Source organism: Chlorocebus sabaeus, chromosome 8, assembly GCF_047675955.1.
Source record: "Chlorocebus sabaeus isolate Y175 chromosome 8, mChlSab1.0.hap1, whole genome shotgun sequence".
In the NCBI taxonomy this organism is placed as follows: Eukaryota; Metazoa; Chordata; class Mammalia; order Primates; family Cercopithecidae; genus Chlorocebus; species Chlorocebus sabaeus.
In genome coordinates, this window is record NC_132911.1 from 55,632,157 (window position 1) to 55,655,348 (window position 23,192).

Here is a 23,192-nt window from a genome sequence, read left to right on the forward strand (position 1 = left end):
GTACAAATATCTCTTGACAGTTTCCTTCCAGATTAATGACTCCATCTCTTTTGTTGCTAATGGTTGATTCTGACCTTTGGATAAAGATTGAAGTAGGAAAGAAAAAAAACAACTTTTAACTTGAAACAGATTAGCTTTGAAAGTTTTATTGTGTCAAGAAATAATTGGCAAATAAAAATATCTCTCCACTGATGTACATGACGTTATTTAAGTTGAAAAATAATTTTCTGAGTATGGCGGGAGGAACATTTCAATCATGACCTTCTGCTCCCATACCTTGTACAATTATGTTTGCTGCAGCTTGAACAGAGCCATAGCTATTGTTAGCATGACAGGTAAATCGACCATGATCCCGTTGTGTGATGTTCTGTAAGTAAAGTCCACTGGACGTTGCCACGTGCCTGGATCCATCCAGCTCCAATCCATTGTCCCTGGTCCAAGTGATATGGGGGTGCGGGTGGCCTGTGGCCATACATTCCAAAGTTGTGCTGGTGCCAATTAAAACCTCTGTGTCCTGGGGCTGGATTACAAAGGCTGGTTTGACTGATGGTAAGGGGAGAACAAAACAAAATCCAGCAAGTAAGAGTTAGGAAGATGTATTTATTCTGCATTGTGGTTTTAAGATTATTGTCATTTTCAAAATGCCTTTAAACTAAAATATTACATATATACATTGAATTCCCAGAGAATTAAATCTAAAATAATGAAATGTGGATTTGCTGTGAGTACATACTTTTTAAAAAAGATTGCTTGCCTTGATATCATGATATATTATAGATACTGCAAACCACCTACACAATACATATTCCTTATTTTAGGGGCTAAATGGTTAAACATTCCCTCTTAAGAATACTCACATTTTTTAAAAACACAATTTAGGCACATGTCACTGGGAATAAATAAAAGTGCGAAGTCTAAGTAGTCATTTCTTCCTCCTGTTTGCTACCTGGAATTCGGGCAGGAATGCATTTGGGTTACAGGAACCACTTTGTGATTAAGAGGTGAAAATTATGAGGAATAAAGAAACCTATGTGCAAAGCAGACCAAAAAGCAGAGAGAAGTATATTATTGGCTCACTGGGGTAATGTGGTAGCTCTGTGATGGACTCTACCCCTGTCCTACTTGTGGCATACAAATTAAAATACACATGCACACACACAAACACACACACATAGATGTTATGCATTTAAGCAATATCTAGCCAAGCTTTCAGTTACTTTCAGTTAAACGTATTATAAATTGATTCATCAAGTATCCATGTAAATAGAAAATTTAGATTTTCATGTAAGGAGTTCCAGTCTTACGAATTCATAGGAGATTCTCTTTCTGGGAATCTCAAGCAAAAATTAAATACTTGCTAAGGTGTTAAAAATGCCTAATGATTGAGTCTAAGTTTGGGGAGAGGGGCTCCTCCATTCCTGAGATGAACATACTCAGGAGAGTGGAAATAAATTAAATTAATCCAATTCAACAATAAATGATTAATTTAATTCCTAACAATAGTGAATGTCTTATGTACATTACTAACATGCTGGATGTTGGAAAGATACAGAGATGAACAAAAGCACTCCTCCTTGTGTGCTCCTACTCTAGCTGCATGAACAGAGGACAGAACACATCATCCATAAAACCACAGCATGCCTCAGAAAGAATTGTCTCAGCGTTAGATGTAAATGTGATAGGAGAACATTCTGGCAAGAGGTAAGGGAAAGTATAGGGAAAGCTATTATAATAATTGAAATAAATGTTCTGAAGTAAGTCAGTAGCAGTAGAACTGGAAAAGGAGATAATCTGATACATTTTAGAACTAAATTTTTAGAGAATTGTGGAAGAAGGAGTAGCACTCAAGGGTGAATCGGAGGTTACTGGAGGAGAGTAATGATATCAATAGAGATAGCAAACACAGGATGCTGTGGGTTTGTGTGGGCAAATGTGTTTGAGAGATGTAAAGATTTACATGTGAAGATAAAAAGAAAGTCCTGGCAACGTCCATTGAAAGCTCAGGAAGGATCTCAGCAATAAAGAGTATAAATTTTACACAAAGTGTGAAAGCTGAAGGTCTGGAAAGAGCTCAGATAAAAGAGGAAAAAACTGTGATTAGGGCACGGGGGACTAGAGAAAGGGAGGGGAGGACAGCGCTATAAGGAACACCACATTTTAGGCAGGCAAATGAGATTTAAAAAGAGAACTGAGGACATTAGGAAAAGATCAAGAGGAAGTCATCTCCTCAAAGTATAAATGAAATTGAGGCAATAATTAATAGCCTACCAACCAAAAAAAGTCCAGGACTAGAAGGATTCACAGCCAAATTTTACCAGAGGTAAAAGGAGGAGCTGGTACCATTCCTTCTGAAACTATTTCAATCACTAGAAAAAGAGGGAATCCTCCCTAACTCATTTTATAAGGCCAACATCATCCTGATACCAAAGCCTGGCAGAGATACAACAAAAAAAGAGAATTTTAGACCAATATCCCTGATGAACATCGATGCAAAAATCCTCAATAAAATACTGGCAAACTGAATCCAGCAGCACATCAAAAAGCTTATCCACCATGATCAAGTGGGCTTCATACCTGGGATGCAAGGATGGTTCAACATACACAAATCAATAAACATAATCCAGCATATAAACAGAACCAAAGACAAAAACCACATGATTATCTCAATAGATGCAGAAAAGGCCTTTGACAAAATTCAACAGTCCTTCATGCTAAAAACTCTCAATAAATTCGGTATTGATGGAACATATCTCAAAATAATAAGAGCTTTTTATGAGAAACCCACAGCCAATATCATACTGAACGGGCAAAAACTGGAAGCATTCCCCTTGAAAACTGGCACAAGACAAGATGCTCTCTCGCACCACTCCTATTCAACATAGTGTTGGAAGTTCTGGCTAGGGCAATCAGGCGAGTGAAAGAAATAAAGCGTATTCAGTTAGGAAAAGAAGAAGTCAAATTGTCCCTGTTTGCAGATGACATGATTGTATATTTAGAAAACCCTATCGTCTCAGCCCAAAATCTCCTTAAGCTGATAAGCAACTAAGTCTCAGGATACAAAATCAGTGTGCAAAAATCACAGGCATTCTTATACACCAGTAACAGACAAACAGAGAGCCAAATCATGAATGAACTTCCATTCACAATTGCTTTAAAGAGAATGAAATACCTAGGAATCCAACTTACAAGGGATGTAAAGAACCTTTTCAAGGAGAACTACAAACCACTGCTCAGTGAAATAAAAGAGAACACAAACAAATGGAAGAATGTACCATGCTTATGGATAGAAAGAATCAATATTATGAAAATGGCCACACTGCCCAAGGTAATTTATAGATTCATTTCCATCCCCATTAAGTTACCAATGGCTTTCTTCACAGAATTGGAAAAAAACTGCTTTTAGGTTCATATGGAACCAAAAAAGATCCCACATTGCCAAGACAATCCTAAGGCAAAAGAACAAAGCTGGAGGCATCACGCTACCTAACTTTAAACTATACTACAAGGCTAAAGTAACCAAAACAGCATGGTACTGGTACCAAAACAGAGATACAGACCAATGGAACAGAACATAGCCCTCAGAAATAATACCACACATCTACAGTCATCTGATCTTTGAAAAACCTGACAAAAACAAGAAATGGGGAAAGGATTCCCTATTTAATAAATGGTGCTGGGAAAATTGGCTAGCCATAAGTAGAAAGCTGAAACTGGATCCTTTAGCCTTACTCCTTATATGAAAATTAATTCAAGATGGATTAGAGACTTAAATGTTAGACCTAAAACCATAAAAACCCTAGAAGAAAATGTAGTTAATACCATTCAGGACATAGACATGGGCAAGGATTTCATATCTAAAACACCAAAAGCAATGGCAACAAATGCCAAAATTGACAAATGGGATCTAATTAAACTAAAGAGCTTCTGCACAGCAAAAGAAACTACCCTCAGAGTGAACAGGCAACATACAGAACGGGAGAAAATTTTTGCAATCTATTCAACTGACAAAGGGCTAATATCCAGAACCTACAAAGAACTCAAACAAATTTACAAGTAAAAAACAATCCCATCAAAAAGTGGGCAAAGGATATGAACAGACACTTCTCAAAAGAAGACATTTCATACAGCCAACGGACACATGAAAAATGCTCATCATTACTTGCCATCAGAGAAGTGCAAATCAAAACCATAATGAGATACCATCTCACACCAGTTAGAATGACAATCATTAAAAAATCAGGAAACAACAGGTGCTGGAGAGGATGTGGAGAAATAGGAACACTTTTACACTGTTGGTGGAACTGTAAACTAGTTTGACCATTGTGGAAAACAGTGTGGTGATTGCTCAAGGATCTAGAACTAGAAATACCATTTGACCCAGCCATCCCATTACTGGGTATATACCCAAAGGATTATAAATCATGCTGCTATAAAGACACATGCACATGTATGTTTATTGTGGCACTACTCACAATATCAAAGACTTGGAATCAACCCAAATGTCCATTAGTGACAGACTGGATTAAGAAAATATGGCACATATACACCATGGAATACTATGCAGCCATAAAAAAGGATGAGTTTGTGTCCTTTGTAGGGACATGGGTGCAGCTGGAAACCATCATTCTCAGCAAACTATCGCAAGAACAGAAAACCAAACACCACATGTTCTCACTCACAGGTGGGAATTTAACAATGAGATCACTTGGACACAGAAAGGGGAACATCACACACTGGGTCCTATTGTGGGGAGGGGGGTGTGGGGAGGGATAGCATTAGGATATATACCTAATGTAAATGACGAGTTAATGGGTGCAGTACACCAACATGGCACATGCATACATATGTAACAAACCTGCACGTTGTGCACATGTACCCTTGAACTTAAAGTATAATAATAATAATTTTTTAGAAATGCTCCTGGGTGCGGGGTCAGATTTGACCTAGAGGCAGAAGGGAAGGAGGCTTTGGAAGGAGACAGTGGTGTTTCAATTAGAAATTACTTGGTGTAATCCCAGCACTTTGGGAGGCCTAAGCAGGAGCATCACTTAAGGACAGGAGTTTGAGTCTGCAGTGAGCTGTGATCATATCACTGCACTCCAGCCTGGGTGACAGAGTGAGACCTTGTCTCTACAAACATTTTTTAAAGAAATTACTTGGGAACTTTGTGAGGATGTATCATATTCAATCAATTGGTAACTCAAGTGACTTTTTTTCCTGGAAAACCTCTTGATTCCTGCAGTTTCCTCCATTCACTTTGCCACTGCCCTATCCATGCCGCCACCAGCTCTGCCCTGTGGCAATTGCCACTGCTGACTTCTTCATCCTGATATGCCTATCTTACCATGCCCTCCTGTTTGTTCTCTGAACTGCTGCCAGCATCATTTTTCTAAAAGAAAAATCTAATTTTGATCATCTCAGTGTAGCGTCATGAGTAGTCTGAGTGATCTGACACCACTTTACAACTCACCAAATCTCGTGTCATTCCCAGCCTCTCCTCTCTATGCTCCACGATCATCTCTTGAATGTGCCTTGCTCTGTCTTCCCTATGCTGTCTTTTCTCCTAAAATGATGCTTCAACCCTACTTCTCTGGCTCCCTCCCACTTGTTGTTTCTTTCAACTTAAAGGTCACTGCTCTTGGGAAGACTTGAATGAATGCAATCCTCCGAGGCTGCTGCTCTAAGTGCTCCCCTCCACTGGGATGGGCTGGAGCTGGTTCTGGAGGGCCAGTTGTCAAATTTTCAGCATTCTGCAAACTGATTGCTACACAAAGTCATTCTTAAAATTTTAATTACATAAACTTACAATCAAATAAATTTTATTAACATCAAAACTAACAACTTCATCCCTGTTTTTTACATTTTATTATTATCTTCGGTCTCAGGGTTATTATGCCCACTGTGTCTGCACGCTAGAAATGCTATATTATGATGAACTTCTGTGCATCTCTTCCAAACTCCACATTAAGTGATATCATTTTGGTAACTAGGAACTAGCCATGGTGAGATTATTTATACAACAGATACTGACAAATGCTGCAAGTCGGGGCTCCCTGCTCCTCAGAGTCCATTTACTAACATTTACCAGCACACAACTGTCCTTTATGCTTCTCTTCCCTCTCCTTACACATCATAAAGCTTATTTCTTGAATTATGGCTATCATCTAATATATGATAGGCTCAGTAAGGTGAGAGACAATGTATTTCCATCATGTCAACATGCTATTAATGAAAATTTGTTGCAGTCATTACATGTGGTTTATGTAAGTCACTGAAATTATGACAAAGCCAAGCCCCTGGAAGGTTAAGTAAGGAACGTGGTTGATAACCATGCAATCTTCAACAGCCAGCTCAGTGGGCATTCAACAAATATGTGTTGGATGAATTCATGATGAATGAATGATTGAATGAATTTCTGAAAAGAGTAATATTCCTGCCTAGGTAACACTGGTTCACTCTGCATAAGGATGCTGGATGGCCGGATGGGGAATCAAAAGGAGAATAGAAAAGTCTTGGAACCACAATATGCTGTACCAGAAAGTAACGAAGGCAGGAAATTAAAATAAACTTCAAGAGGAAAAATTCAAGTTTCTCTAAAACGAAATTAGAAAAACAACAGCCAATGGAAATAGCTTCACTTTGAAGCATTATATACTCTAAAGCAGTAATATTATGTCATTTTCCAGTGCAAATAACTGATAGAACCAGAAATAATAGTTTTACCTGGACGACTGGAGTATCTGAGCATGGCACTCTGTGTCTTGGCTTCCCCAGCGGAATTTCTGGCCATGCACTGATAGACACCTTGGTCTGACTCTCTGGTGTTTTGGATCATGAGTGTGCCATCATCAAACATATTAAGTCGAGTATCATCTTCCAAATCCAATGAATGACTGGAAATATATGTTATACATGTATATTATTTAACCCCATTCATGTTTAAAACTCTTAACAAGACTGAGAACATAGTACTGTATAGCTATGTTTCATGTCTACCCAATTTGTTAAATTTATTTTATCTGAAAACTTTTAATTATTTCACTTTAAATCCTAGTTATCTTCTTCCCATTTCAAGATTACACCCTGAACAAAGACTGTGAGTCAACATTTGATAGAGGAAAATGAGGTTGAGATGTTCTGCCTTCCTGAGTGGCATGAATTTAGACACTGAAGCAAACACTTCCATATGACAGACACTTCAGCACATTTTTATACATCTGAATGCCCATTTTTCAGAAAAGAAATCACCAGATGGTAATATGTAATCCTTTTACCTCCTTCCATGAGTCAGTCAGTATTCTTTCATATTTTGTTAAAGTGTAAAACAAATATTCCTATTCAAACCAGCATGGGCTCAAAGCCAAGTAGAATTATATGACTGAGCAGTAAATAACATACCTACCTACCCAGTTGTTGAATATCAGGCCCCTTTCTCTAACTTGAACCATTTAGATACACTAGAAAATTCCCGTTTATCAATTAAGTGCATAATCCATTGAGTGCAAGTAGGTTCAGATGTGCAACATCATATTACATCAATAACCACAAGAAAGGGAGTTCCTGCATGAGTTACTTTTAGCAATAAATGCAAAGCTACTGACACAGAAACATACGTTAGAAATTTTTACAGATTTTTTTTCTGGCCAAGATTTTTTTTCTTTAAAATATTTAATGATTATGTATGAGAAGGTATATAGATTTTCACATGTGTATGCTTAGTACTAATGAACGTGTTAGGCATAGACAAAGGAAATCTACTCTCCTCCATCTTCATCACTCAATGCTTTATTAATTTTATTTATTTTATTTAATTTAATTATTAAAAATTTATTTTATTTATTTATTAAACACCAGCTAGATGTCACCCACAAAAACATCATTCACAGAGAAAAAAAAGTCCAGTAGGAGAATCCCATAGTTCTCCCTCTAATTTGTGTGTTTGTTTTACAAAGACAGGTAAACATTTTCCCACAAATTTCAAAATGTACCCACACTAAAGAATAACAACCTATTCCCATATAGGTAAAAACAGTAAAGCTTGTTAAAGAGATGAAGAAATCATCATTGTTATCTAACCATTTGTGTCATGAAAGATAAGAAAGAAACAGACAATGGCCATATTTCACTTTTACGTTGTAGAGCGGAATCACAGAGTGAAGGCAGGAAAGATGGAGACAATCTGATCTTCTTCAGCCGTTGGGTGAGAAAAGCCCAATGTGAAGAAAAAGTACCAATTAGCCAAATAAAAAATTCGAGTTGTCATTTTTGAACAGGTTAGTTTCAGAAAAAGCAGGCCCGCTTTTGAATAGCCAGCAATGCAAGACAAAGGCAAGAAAAGGAGAAACTGGATGCTCCTATCCATATCACCTGTGAAGTTTCTCAGTATAAGCAGCATGGAACAAACATCAGAAAGAATTTTTTTTCAAGGCCGGGTGCAGTGCCTCACGCCCGTAATCCCAGCACTTTGGGAGGCCGAGGCAGGCAGATTGCCTGAGGTCGGGAATTCAAGAAATAATATTTTTTCTTAAAGTGCCCAATTCAAGAGGCTCATTTAGTATTAAGCAATTTAATTATTTTAAATGCAATTCTAAGATTATCTAACACTGAACCCAAATAAGACTACTTGCAAAGGAATATGACAAATGATGAAATCACATTTTTCAGAAGATGAGTTAAGTTCCTGGAATTTTGTTCCAAAATTTTGCAGCCCAAAATTTCAAAGGCTACCAGATATGTATGTGCTATCTATCATCTGGCTACACAATGCAATAGAATTCACCAAGATTCATTGTGTTAAAAATGATATAAAACAGGCAGTAGCACATTACACCCATAAATTCAAAATGCATCATTCCTTTTCCTAGTAATTTCCCTCTTTGTTCATAACCTCTTCATTATGCTCATAAAACTTGTTTGCTCATGAATCATGATGTTCCTTCCCAAAAAATAAAGGTCTTCATGTTTCAGTATATTCCATTCACATTGTCAGTTTGATGCAAATAGCAATCATAGGTAAAAACACAAAGGTTTGCAGAGGTAGAACATATGTGAATATATTCTATTTTTCTTGAAAATTTATACATAAACATATTTCATTTAATGAAGACATACAAATAACTTACATTAAGGTGTTTCATTACAACAATCATTTGTTAAGTGCTTTCTAAGAACTAGCTGTTGTAGCTAGATACTAGAAATATAGATAAATAAGTTATCACCACACAAATTAAAACCATCTTCTATGGACACACACAATGACTCACACCTGTGATGCCAGCATGATGGGAGGCTGAGGTGGGAGGACTGCTTGAGGCCGGGAGCTTGAGACCAGCCTGGGCAACATAGTGAGACCCTGACTCTAAAAAAAACTAAAAATTATCCAGATGTGGTGGCATAGGCCTGTAGTTCCAGCTACTTGGAGGCTGAGGCAGGAGGATTGCTTGAGCTCAGAAGTTCAAGCCTGCAGTGAACTATATTGTGCCACTGAACTCCACCCTGGGCAAAAGAGTGAGACTCTGTCTCAAAAAAAAAAAAAAGAAAAAAAAAAAAAAAAAAAAAACTCCACATAGAAAACCACCATCAACCACAAATTACAGTATAGTTGTAAAGTTTGCTTATAATCTACCAGAACTATCAATCATATTTACCATGTTTAGAATTTGAATTTATCTAGAATGGCCTAAATTTCCATAGCTAAACCTCAACATTAAGAAAAGTGTGGAAGACAGCCAACTAGATGCAGCCAGGAAGCCCTTCTCCCACCAAGAGAAGCCAAAATATTGAAAAAGTCATCACACTGTAAACAGATCTTTTGAGGGAAAACACTGATGATTGCTAGAAGGGAAACACAGACACTGAAGCTGAATAGGGTGGAAGCTGGGAAGCCTGCACAGAGTGGCCAAGTGCCAAGACCCATTCCTCATCCTGATCAGGTCCTAAGGAAGAGGTGAGTGAAGGAACTGCAGGGCACCACACTCCTGCCATGGACCTCTGGGATCCTAGCTGCAAGAGATCCCATGACCCCCATAAACATTTAAATTGGCGGGGGAAGGCAGCGACAGAGCTTGAGTCTGCACGGAGCCCAGGTTTTACATATGGGGCAACTCCAGCAAAATGTGACCATAGGTACCCGTGCCCCCAGGTTCTCCACTTTGCTCTGAGTCACTCTAGCCCCTGTTGACTGCTGGGTTGGGATATAGCAGGGCTGCCTTTCCTACAGGACTGGGGCCAATCTGATCTGCATGCCCCCTTGTCTCTGGACCCTCCCAAGGACCCAGCCTAGCTGGTCCCATAAGAGCATGCATACAACACAGCATCCACTGCCCAGCCTGAGTGCTTTGCCAGCAGTTTGAGAGCACTACAGCCTCCCCAGCACAGCCAGTGCTTGACCCCAAGGGGCTAAAGGACAAAACCACAGGCTCAATCCCAGCCCCCAAGGGTCCAGGCACACAGTTGAAGGATATCAAGCTGAGATCTGTGACCAGAGATTGATCAAGGGAGGAACCCCCAATCTCAGAACACTGCGAAGAGTGAGATGCAGATTTGTGTTCTGGTATAGGAGCTGGGTGTGCCTCCCTGCCACAGGACTAGTATGGGAAGGATGTGGCCTTTCTGCTAGCCACAGCCTCAGCCTGAGGGAACTCCATGGCCTGAAACACCTGACAGCCCAGCCATCTGGGTGCAGAAGGCTTGGGACAAACCCAGAGGATCGAGTAAGTCATAGGGCAGCCACCAGGAGACCTAGTCAAGGAAGCACAACCTGGGCAGTCCCCGCAGCCATCTGCTGGGCAAAAAAACCCAAGCTGTGGGCACTACACCAACTGCATAGCCAAAACAACTCCACCATGCCTGGGGTCCTCTGCCCTTGACCTCCTACACAAACACCACCGATGGACATCACAAAGCACAGAGGACCAGTGGGTCACTAGGGAGTTGTGAGTCTCCCTATCCTTTGGCTCAGGTTTCCCCTAAGAGTGAGAGTAGCACAGCCTGTCAGGGCCCCTCTGGGCCTAAGAAAATGTAGGCGTGTCAACAGTGATCAGAGGGGGGCCCACAAGGCCCAGGAATAGACTTGGCAAGGAAATATATCTCTCACTCCCTGTCTCTCCCACCCCAGAGCACTGCAGCAAACAAGAACAAGCTGAAATAGAAAAGAAGTACACAGCTGAGGAAAAGTCTGTCAGCCCTTACTCTCAAGCATCATCTACTGACTTGCAGCCTGAAATACACCACCAAACAAAAATTCTTTCAGCACGTATCATCCATGGGACACAATGCAAAAATCTAGCCACAAATTAAGTACCCACACAGAGCCTTGATATTTGAAAAGCACACAGATGCAAAGTCATGCAACTATATTCAACATACACCACAGTCAAGATCTCAAGGGAAATAAAGAACATAAAAACAAAAAAGCCCCATACAAATGACAGCAACTTCAAAGAGATAAAGAAACACCAGCCCTCTTGAATGAGTAAGAATGAGTGGAAGAACTCTGGCAATTAAAAAAGTCAGAGCATCTTATTACTTCCAAATGACTGCACTGACTCACCAGCAATGGATCCTAACCAGATTGAAGTGGTTGAAGTGACAGACATACAGTTCAGAATCTGGATGGCAAGGAAGCTCAATAAGATAAGGAGAAAGTTGAAACCTAATCCAAGGAAGCCAATAAAATGATCGAATAGTTGAAAGATAATGTAAACATTTTAAGAAGGAACCAAACTGAACTTCTGCAATTGAAAAAGTCACTACAGGAATTTCATAATACAGTTAGAAGCCTTAAAAACAGAACAGACCAAGCAGAGGAAAGAATCTCAGAGCTCAAAAACTGGTTGTTTGAATCAACCAAGTCAGCCAAAAAGAGAGAAAAAAGAATCAAAAAGAAGGAATAAAATATCTGAGAAATATGGGATTACACAAGGAGACCAAACCTACAATTCATTGGCATTCCTGAGGGAAAATGAAGAAGAGTAAACAACTGGGAAAATACATTTGAGAATATAGTCCACAATAATTTCCCCATTATTGCTAGAGACATCAGCATGCAAATTCAAGAAATTCAGAGAATCCTTGTGAGATATTATACAAGTTGCCCCCGAGACACACAGTCATCAGATTCTGTGAGGTTAACGTGAAAACAAACAAACAAACAAACAAACAAACAAACAAAAAACCTTAAGGGAAGCTAGAAAAAAGGGATAGATTTCTTACAAAGGGAGCCCCATAGGGCTAACAGCAGACTTGTCTGCAGAAGCCTTGCAAGCCAGAAGAGATTGGGGACCTATTGTCAACATGCTTACAGAAAAGAAATTCCAATCAAGAATTCCATATCCAGCCAAACTAAACTTTATAAGTGAAGGATAAATAAAATTCTTCCCAGACAAGCAAATGTTAAGAGAACTGGTTACCACTAGAAAAGCCTTATAAGAGAACCTTAAGGGAGTTCTAAACATGGAAACAAAAGAATGATGCCTACTACCACCAACACATATTTAAGTACATACCCCATAGATAGATCCTATAAAGCAACTACACAATCAAGCCTGCCAAACAATCAGCTAAACAACAAGATCAAAACATCACATATCAATATTAACCTTGAATGTAAATAGTCTAAATGGCCCATTAAAAAGGCACAGAGCTGCAAGTTGGATTTTTTAAAAGATCCAAACTTTTGGAGTCTTCAACAGACTCATCTCACATGTAATGACACACAAAGGCTCAAAGTAAAAGGATGGAGAAAGATCTGTCATGCAATTGGAAAACAAAAAAGGGTAGGAGGTTGCTATTCTTATATAAGATAAAATAGACTTTAAACCATCAACTATAAATAAAAGGACAAATAAGGGCATTACATAATGATAATGAGTTCAATTCAACAAGAAGGCAAAGAAATTCTGAACTTAAATTTGACAGTTGACCAACTAGACTTGATAACTACAGAACACTTTGTCCAATAATAACAGAATATACATTCTTCTCATCTGTACATGGAAGACGATCACATAGTTAGACATAAAGCAAGTCTCACTAAATGCAAAAACATCAAAATCATACCAACCATACACTCAGACACAATGTAATAAAAATAAAAGTGAATATCAAGAATAGCTCTCAAAATATGGAAATTAAACAACTTAATCTTGAATGACTCTTGGGTAAACAACAAAATTAAAACAGAAATCAAAAAATTCTTTGAAATTCATTAAAATAGAAACACAACATACCAAAATCTCTGGAATGCAGCAAAAGCAATGTTAAGAGGAGAATTTATAAAGCTAAACACCTACATGAACAAGTTAAGAAAGATCTCAAATTAACAATCTAGAGAAACAAACAAACAAACAAAAAAACACTAGAATAACCCCAAAATGAAGCAGAAGAAAAAATATAACTGGCCGGGCACACAGTGGCTCATGCCTGTAACCCCAGCACTTTGGGAGGCTTAGGCAGGGGGACTTTTTGAGCCCAGGAGTTTGAGACCAGCCTAAGCAAATGTAGAAAGACCCTATATCTACAAAAAGTGAAAATATTAGTTGGGTGTTCTGGCATGTGCCTGTAGTCTCAGCTACTCAGGAGCCTGTGGTGGAATGATTGCTTGAGCCTGGGAGGTCAAAGCTGCAGTAAGCCATGATTGCACAATTACAATTTAGCCGATCTAGCCTGGGTAACAGAGTGAGACCCCATTTCTAATTTTTTAAAAAATCAATTTTTAAAAATGAAATAACCAAAATCAGAGCAGAACTATACGAAACTGAGACACAAAATCCATACAAAAGATCAATGAAACCAAAAGTTGGTTATTTGAAAGGATGAACAGGATTGATAGAACATTAGCTAGATTAACAAAGGAAAAAAGAAATTAAACAACTTAATCCTGAATTTCAAACTGTTGTAGTATCATCTTTGTCATTTCTGATTGTGCTTATTTGAATCATCTCTTAAACCAGGAAGAAACTGAAACCCTGAACAGATGAATAATGAGTTCTGACACATTGGCAAAGGGAGGGGAATATCGCACACCAGGGCCTGTCCCGGGGTGGGGAGCTAGGGGAGGGATAGCATTAGGGGAAATACCTAATGTAGATGACGGGTTGATGGGTGCAGCAAACCACCAAGGCACATGTATACCTATGTAACAAACCTGCACGTTCTGCACATGCATCCCAGAAAGTAAAGTGTAATAATAATAATGAGTTCTGAAATTGAATCAGTAATAAAAATCCTACGAATCAATCAAAAAAGACTTGGACTAGATGGAGTCACAGCCAAATTTTACCTGACATACAAAGAAGAGCTTGTGCCAATTCTACTGAATCTATTCCAAAAACTCAAGGAAGAAGGATCCTCCCTAGCTCATTCTATGAAGTGAATATCACCCTGATACTAAAATCTGGCAGAGGCACAACAAAAAAGGAAACCATGTGCCAGCATCCCTGATGAACATAAATCCCAAAATCCTCAACAAAATGCTAGCAAACTGAAGCCGGCAGTACATCAGAAAGTTAATTTACCACAACCAAGTAGGCTTTATTCCTGAGATACAAAGTTGGTTCAACATATGCAAATCAATACGTGTCATTCACCACATAAACAGAATTTTAAAAAATTATATGGTCACCTCGGTAGATCTGGAGAAAGCTTTCTATAAAATCCAACCTTCCTTCATGATTAAAAAAAACCTCAACAAACAAGGCATCAAAGGAACATACCTCAAAATAGTAAAAGCCATCAATTACAAACCCACAGCCAATATCATACTGAATGGGCAAAAGCTGGAAGCATTCCCCTTGAGAACCAAAACAAGACAAGGATGTCCACTCCTATTCAACATAATACTGGAAGTCCTAGCCAGAGCAATCAGGTAAGAGAAAGAAATAAATGACATCCAAATAGAAGAAAAAGTCAAACTATCTCTGTTTACTGATAATATGATTCTATACCTTGAAAACCCTAAACCTGACACCAAAGCCTCCTAGAACTGATAAAGGACTTCAGTAAATTTTCAGGATACAAAATCAATGTATAAAAAATAGTAGCATTTCTGTACACCAATAATGTTCAAGCTGAGAGCCACATCAAATATGTAATCCCACTTACTATAGTCACCAAAAGAAAAAATATCTAGAAATATATCTAACCAAGTAAGTGAAATATTGCTACAAGGAGAACTACAAAACATGTTTGAAAGAAACCATAGATGACACCAATAAATAAAAAAGCATTTTATGCTCAAAAATTGGAAGAATCAATATTGTTCAAATGGCCACACTGCCCAAGGCAATTTACAAATTCAATGCTATTCCTATCAAAGCACTAATGCTATTTTTCACAGATTTAGAAAAAAAACTATTCTAAAATTCATACGAAACAGAAAAAGAGCCTGACTAGCCAAAGCAATTCTAAGCAAAAAGAACAAAGCTGGAAGTATCACATTATCCAACATCAAGCTATTCTACAAGGCTACACTAAACAAAATATGGTGCTAGTACAAAAGCAGAAACACAGACAAACAGAACAGAATAGAGAACCCAGAAATAAAACTGCACCCCTACAGCCATCTGATCTTCAACAAAGTCAACAAAACTAAGCAATGGAAAAGGATTCCCTATTCAATAAACGGTGCTGGGAGAACTGGCTATCCATATGCAGAAAGATGAAACGAGACCCCTATAAATCTCCATATACAAAAATCAACTCAGGATGGATTAAAGACTTAAATATAAGACCTCAAACTGTAAAAATTTTAGAAGAAAACCTAAGAAATACCCTTCTCAACATCAGTCTTGGCAAAGAATTTATGGCTAAGTCCTCAAAGCAATTGCAATGAAAACAAAAATTGACAAGTGGGACCTAATTAAACTAAAGAGCTTCTGCACAGCAAGATAAACTATCAACAGAGTAAACAGACAACTTACAGTCTGGAGAAAGTATCCACAAACTACACATCTGACGAAAGCCTAATATCCAGAATCTACAAGGAACTTAAACAAATCAACAAACAAAACACAAATAACCCTATTAATAAGCAGGCAAAGTACAAGAACAGACACTTCTCACAGGAAGGCATACAGGCAACTAGCAAACTTATGAAAAAAATGCTCATTATCACTAATCATCAGATAAATGCAAATCAAAACCACAATAAGATGCCATCTAGCACCCGTCAGAATGGCTTTCATTAAAAAGTCAAAAAATAACAGGTCTTGTTGGGGCTACAGAGAAAAGCTAATGCTTCTACACTGTTGGAAATGTAGATTAGTTCAGCCACTGTGGAGAGCAGTTTGAAGACTTCTCAAAGAGGTAAAAGTTGAGCTACCATCCAACACAGCAACCCCATTACTGGATACCAAAAGAAAAATAAATCTTTCTACCAAAAAGACCCGTGTGTCCATATGTTAATTACAGCACTATACGCAATAGCAAAAACATAGAATCAACACATATTCCTATCAATGGTGGATTAGATAAAGAAAATGTACTACATACACACCTTGGAATACTATGCAGCCATAAAAAATAACGGAATCATGTCCTTTGCAACAATCTGAATGCAGTTGAAGGCCATTATCCTAAGTGAACTAATATAGGAACAACAACGACATCAAACAAATACTGTTTGTTTTTACAAACTTACAAATATTCTCACTTGTAAGTGAGAGCTAAATATTGGGTACATATGGACGTAAAAGTGGGAACATTAGACACTGGGGAATACGTGATGGAGAGGTAGGGAGGGAGATAAGCATTGAAAAACTATGTATTTGTTACTATGCTCACTTCTTGGGTGACGGTTCAGTCATATTCCAAACCTCAGCATCATGTTGTATACCTTTGTTACAAGCCTGCACTTGTACCCCCAGAATCTACAATAAAAGTTGAAAAAGAAACAGAAAAGTCTGGTTGGTTTTTACATCTCTTTCATCAAGTCATTGTCTTGCTCAACATCTTCTAATGGGTCTCAAAGTTTGTAAACTGAAAGCCCAAGTCATTAGTTTTGCCATTATTATGCAATCTTTTTCTATTTCTCCCCAAGGTAAAACCTTAATTCTTACAAATGTGCTCTACACACTTTCCTGAAACTAACCTTCATTTATTTTCATTCTGAGTTTTTAATTATTCTTTCTTCAGCCTGGAAGGTTTCTCTCGTCTTTGAATCTATTCAGTTATTCTAAAACTACTTATTAAGTGCTGGTAATCATTTCATTTTCCTACTGAGAAGTATAAAGAATCTCTAAAATTATCTTGACAAATGGCTGTTTTCTAAAATTTGTTTAAATTATAATAAAAGGAAGGGATTTTCATGAAATCGATTCTTAGCTATGAGTTGAGATTTTGTGTCTTTTGTGATCAATGTTGATAAGTGTTCCATAACTGCTTGAAAATATAGTATGTTAGCTTTGTATACAGTAGATATCATCAGTGTTCTAAGCTATGTTTAGATATTGCTACTAATTTTTGTTCCTAATCTTTCTGGGAAAGCAGTATTAAAATTTCTTGCTATAATTGGATTTATGTAAATATATCCTTATAATTCTCTCAATCTTGTTTTATTCTTCAGCAGCTATTTTGTTAGGTATATAAATGTTCATGAATTTTAAATTCAGATAAATTACAATTTTTATCATTAAGTATGATCTAATGATATGCGATTACACTATAATATTCTTACATCATCCTTATCTTGATCAGTATAACTTAGTTGATATATTTGTTTACCTATCGACCTTCCACCTCTCAGTGTCATAATGTTTCAGATGCACCTCTTATAAATAGCATATAGCTGGATTTTAAAATTCAATATTATGTCTTAGACTATTTATTGTTTTTACTAATGTGTTTAAATTTATTTCTGATGAGTTATTTTATATTTTCTCTTTCCCAAGTCTTTCCTCTGTCTTTTTAATCCATCCCCATTTCCATTTTGTGTATTGATCTAGTTTTCTTTATCCACTTTTTTTCTTCTCCTAGTATGGAAGGATCTTTCTATTTGTTAATATTTCATCTTAATTGTTAACATGCACTCTTGACTTAACAGAATTCACAGTATCACTCTCCACCTAAAAAATGAGACATGTAAAATAATTTATTTATGTTCTCTCTCCTTATAACTCTTCTATTAATATTGTCTAACATTCTACTTTTTTCTTACTTTAAAGTTTTTCAATCCTTAATTTAGTAATCTACATTTATTCATATTTATCAAAATGTTTAAAACTTTCTTTGTTCAAATTTGCTTTTTGCAAATCACATCTTTCTTATTGGATCAAATTCTTACTTACTGAAACACATCTATTTGTAGTTCTTTCAACAAATATTCCTGAATAAAGCTCTATTCTTTGCCTAAAAATGGTTTTATTTTACCATGTCAGATAATTTAGCTGGATGTAAAATTGAAGGAAACCAGTTATTTTTCCTTAACACCCTAAATATATTTCATTGTCTTCTGTCTGATGTAAAGTTTACCGAAAGTATAATTGCTGCACATTTGAAGGTAATCTGCAAATTACTTGTGAATGAAAGATTTTTATCTCTGACTTTCAATGTTGTGATCACAATAAAGAGTACAGATTTATTTTTTAAATCGTATTTTGGAATCAATATAATTCTCATTCTGAAATTGTGTGACGTTTTTATTTCTGGATAATTCTATCGTTACCTTTTCAAACGTTTCCTTTAGCTCACTCTTTCCTACCTGCCTTTCTGGAATTCCTACTGGATAGACACTAGACCTTTGCACTGTAGTCTCCATGTCTCATAACCACACTTAAATCTGTTTATTCCCACATACCTACTTTCTAATCTTCCAATTCTACCTTTGGTTGTGTCTAATCAGTTTTTAATCCACTCATCTAAGGACCCTAAATCCAGGCCCTCTCGAGGGGAGTAGAAAAGGATAATGATAATGAAAGGACAGATGGGTAGCTTCTGAGTTAGGGTATTTTTTCTTACCCTGGTTCATGTCGAACAGATGTTTGTTTCAAATTATTTGCTATACCACACTTTATGCTCCATGCACTTTCAGGATATATATTATCTTTCTATAAAAAATACTCAACAGAAAATAATCAGTAAGTTAATAGTTGCTCATGTTAAACATGTTAAACATTTCTTGTCATAAACTCTTCTCTTTCATCTTTAACTTTTTAATATAAAATGATTAACATTTTAACAAACATTTTTACCCATACTTTTTTTTCTTTGTTCTATTCTTTCATTTTAGATTTCTTTGTTTTCCTTTCAACTGCATCTTAGCTTCTTTAGTCACTATATTTGAAACTTTAATGTCATAAGTTAAAATAGGCAATGTGATTTTTTCACTTGTTTCTTTCTAAATACTAGTGAGTATCTTTGTAACCTTGAACATATCATTTTAAAATTTAAATTGTAAGAAGGCAGAAAAAGCAGTTTTAAGACATTAAAAGCAGTGATTTCTGTTTCTCCAGCACACTTGAGCAATCTCAAGATGGAAATAAATTGAACACTTCTATCAATTGAAATCTTTCTCATGGGCTAGATTCCAGATTTAACACTATTCATAATTGCCTTTTATATAAGTTATTTTTAACCTATACTTACTAGACTTTTTACAAGAATTTAAAACACATGGCTTAGTTTCTGGCTACAATTATAAATCTAAATTATATGCAAAAAGCAAAAAAATGTATAATATGTTTTGGAATATTTTATACAGACAAGCAAAAAGAATCAGAGTTGATTATACACGTGACAAAAGAAAATCAGTGAAAGTTTGTACAAGAATGGAAGGGACACGTGAAAACCATGCTAACTATCAGTAACATAACTCATGATAATATAATTGTCCAAGTGCTATCATTGAATTATATTAGGTATATAGTGCACTTTATGTTTCTATTTTACTTTAACTACCAGTTCAGTTTTAAAACAGATATACAGACCAATGGAACAGAACAGAGGTCTCAGAAATAATGCCACACATCTACAAATATCTGATCTTTGACAAACCTGACAAAAACAAGCAACTGGGAAAGGTTTCTCCATTTAATAAATGGTATTGGGAAAACTGGCTAGCCATATGCAGAAAACTGAAACTGGACTCCTTCCTTACACTTTATACAAAAATTAACTCAAGATGGATTACAGACTTAAACGTAAGACCTAAAACCATAAAATCCCTAGAAGAAAACCTAGGCAATACCATTCAGGCCATAGGCACGGACAAAGACTTCATGACTAAAATGCCAAAAGCAATGGCAACAAAAGCCAAAACTGACAAATGGGATCTCATTAAACTAAAGAACTTCTGTACAGCAAAAGAAACTATCATCAGAGTGAAAAGGCAACCTACAGGAGAAAATTTTTACAATGTATCCATCTGACAAAGAGCTAATATCCAGAATCTACAAGGAACTTAAACAAATTTACAAAAAAAAAAAAAAAAAAAATCAGAAAGTGAGCAAAGGATATGAACAGACATTTCTCAAAAGAAAACATTTATGTGGTCAACAAACATATGAAAAAAAGCTCATCATCACTGGTCATTAGAGAAATGCAAATCAAAACTACAATGAGATACCATCTCAGGCCAGTTAGAATGGTGATCACGTTTAACTTTTTAAACGTTTGTTTTTACTATTTAATTTCATACTCACAGGTTTTTGAACTCATTGGTTTTATGTTTTATCAAATAGTACCATGAGCATAAAATAAATGACTAGCTTTTTAAATAATTTTGCATGTCATTTATTGCTAGTTTGCTTAAATAATCCTATACTGATTTACCATAGGAAAGTTGCAATATCAAATATGAAGTATCAGTTTAAATCTGAAATAACTTAGATGTGGCTATATCAAATTATATTCAGCTTTAAAACAAATCAGTTTGTTATTAATCCCAACACTTCCTTCTAGAAATAATACAGAATTATTTTAGTCAGTTACAGAATCACTAAGATCTGGAAATGTATAAGTTTTTTTTTTTTTTTTTTTTTTTTTTTTGAGACGAGTCTCGCTCTGCAGCCCAGGCTGGAGGGCAGTGGCACAATCTCGGCTCTCCCAAAGCTCCGCCTCCCAGGTTCAGGCCATTCTTCTGCCTCAGCCTCCCTAGTAGCTGGGACTACAGGCGCCTGCCACCACACCTGGCTAATTTTTTGTATTTTTAGTAGAGATGGGTTTTCACCATGTTAGCCAGGATGGTCTTGATCTGCTGACCTCGTGATCTGCCCACCTCGGCCTCCCAACGTGCTGGGATTACAGGCGTGAGCCACCGTGCCCGGCCGGAAATGTATAAGTTTTAAGAAAAAGGCCTTTACATAGCTTGAGTTAGTCAAAAGATAAAAGTTAAAAGACTTTTTATCTTTAAGAAACTCTGAAAATTTTAGCAATTTCTTCTCTAGATAAAGAAGCTAAATTGAGTTAAAAAGATAGCTGGAATCAGAAAGAGAATCACAACCCATGTCCATGCTCAGTATTTACTTGTTGTGTATCCAAATAATCTCAGGTTTGGGGTTTCCTTCTGCCCGACAGGTGAAATAGACAGTATTTCCTGATGGTACCTCCACATCTTGGGGCTCAAAAGTAATTCGGGGGCTCTCTGCAACAAAAGAATTATTAATATATTTTTCAAAGATACAAAATTATGGCCTTCTAAGATGCTGAGAAAGAGATATAGGCAATTTAAATTTATTTCTACATTAAAGTTTTACACATCGAACTGCATTTACCCAGTAATACATGTACCAGGTTAGAGATTAGACATATATTTGACTTATACTTTAGAAGTTTGAAAGATTCACTGCACGAAGGGATCTCCAATGAAGTAAATTAAGTAAATTTTCCTGTGCTTTTATTTCTAGGAGCTCAACACAACCATATTTATGGAAGGAGTTTGATTTTATGGATCAATTTTTCAAACCAAGTATTTAAACTGAGCTTGCAATTTTGCAGGCACTCTTCCTAGACAATTAGCCATCTAAGCACCCAACCATTCACTTTACACAATTTACAACAAGTGATATGTCTACACCTTAAACCTGGTTGAGCAAAATTCTTATCTATATAAATGAATGATTCCATCTTCCAATAATAATTGAGTGGTAAAACATGAGAATACTTAAATTATTTTAATAAGAAGATGGAGTGATTGATTTTGTAATGAATCAGGTAATATTATTGAACTTAAATTATAAAGAACAATACACAAAAGGAAATTTTAGTTTTGTATAGTTTCACTTAATTCTCCTTAAACCTTTCTAAGTAACAAAACTCTTCCTTTTATAAGTGCCTTATCTGAAATTGCCTGTCATTAACCATGACTATTATATCTGTAGAACATTCCGTAGATCTTTACTAATCTTGCATACTTCATTGAAAGTCCATATAATTAATATCTTGGCTTTATTCTCTTTAGATAAGTGGTTTTATTCGTTTATGTAATTAAAAAAAAATAATTCAACATCAGCTATGTGCCAGACAAGGCACTAGGACTAGTGATGAAGTAGTGTTCAAAATAGACAAGGTCTCTGTACCAAAGGATTCACAGTTTCATTGAGGCAGTTGAAAATAAACACACACACACACACACACACACACATTAACACAGGCAGCAACTGCTTAGATGGAAAATACATGATGTTTTGATGGATTATAAAAAGGAACCTGATTCAATATGGAGGGATAGGTAGGACAGTGGGAAGGGGGTTTAAATGAAGGCTTTCCATGGAATTCATATTTAAGAGGAGAACCATGAAAAGAAGTAGAATCAGAACATTGTAGGCAGGAAAGACAGCATGTAAAAAGTCCTTGGGTTGAAGAAAGACTTAAGAACTTCCAAGAATGGAGAACACTGAGGTGGCTACAACATTGAGAAAAGAGTAAGTGACTGGAGGAGCAGAGTGTAGTCAGGAAGGACCGTACAAAAAGAATCAACCACATTAAGAATTGTGTGCTTTATTTTAAGGTAGGAACCTATATAAGGATTATGGGTGAAGAAATGATGAAATAAGATGTGTTTTTAAACAATTTTCCCAAACATAAAGGAGCAAGAAAAATGAAAGTTGGGATATCAGTTAAGATGTGAAGCAATCCAGCCAAACTTGACTGTGGTTTGAACTAGAAGTTAGTAGTAAAGATGGGAGCTATGGACAAGCTTGAGAAATTTTTGGCAGTAATGACCAAGTCAATTTTCTTCTCAATTTGAATATAAATTA

The 23,192-nt window shown here is 36.6% G+C and overlaps 1 protein-coding gene across 1 annotated transcript in view; it reads right to left on the minus strand.

Moving 5' to 3' along the window:
- The window catches only part of PXDNL (peroxidasin like), a 508,882-nt gene that overhangs the window by 137,607 nt on the left and 348,083 nt on the right, over positions 1 to 23,192 (minus strand). The window contains exons 8-10 of the mRNA XM_073018080.1: positions 21,460 to 21,577; positions 6,724 to 6,893; positions 277 to 543 (exon numbers count right to left, since the gene is read on the minus strand). Coding sequence (XP_072874181.1) covers positions 277 to 543; positions 6,724 to 6,893; positions 21,460 to 21,577 — 555 coding nt within the window. The remainder of the gene's footprint in view (positions 1 to 276; positions 544 to 6,723; positions 6,894 to 21,459; positions 21,578 to 23,192) is intronic.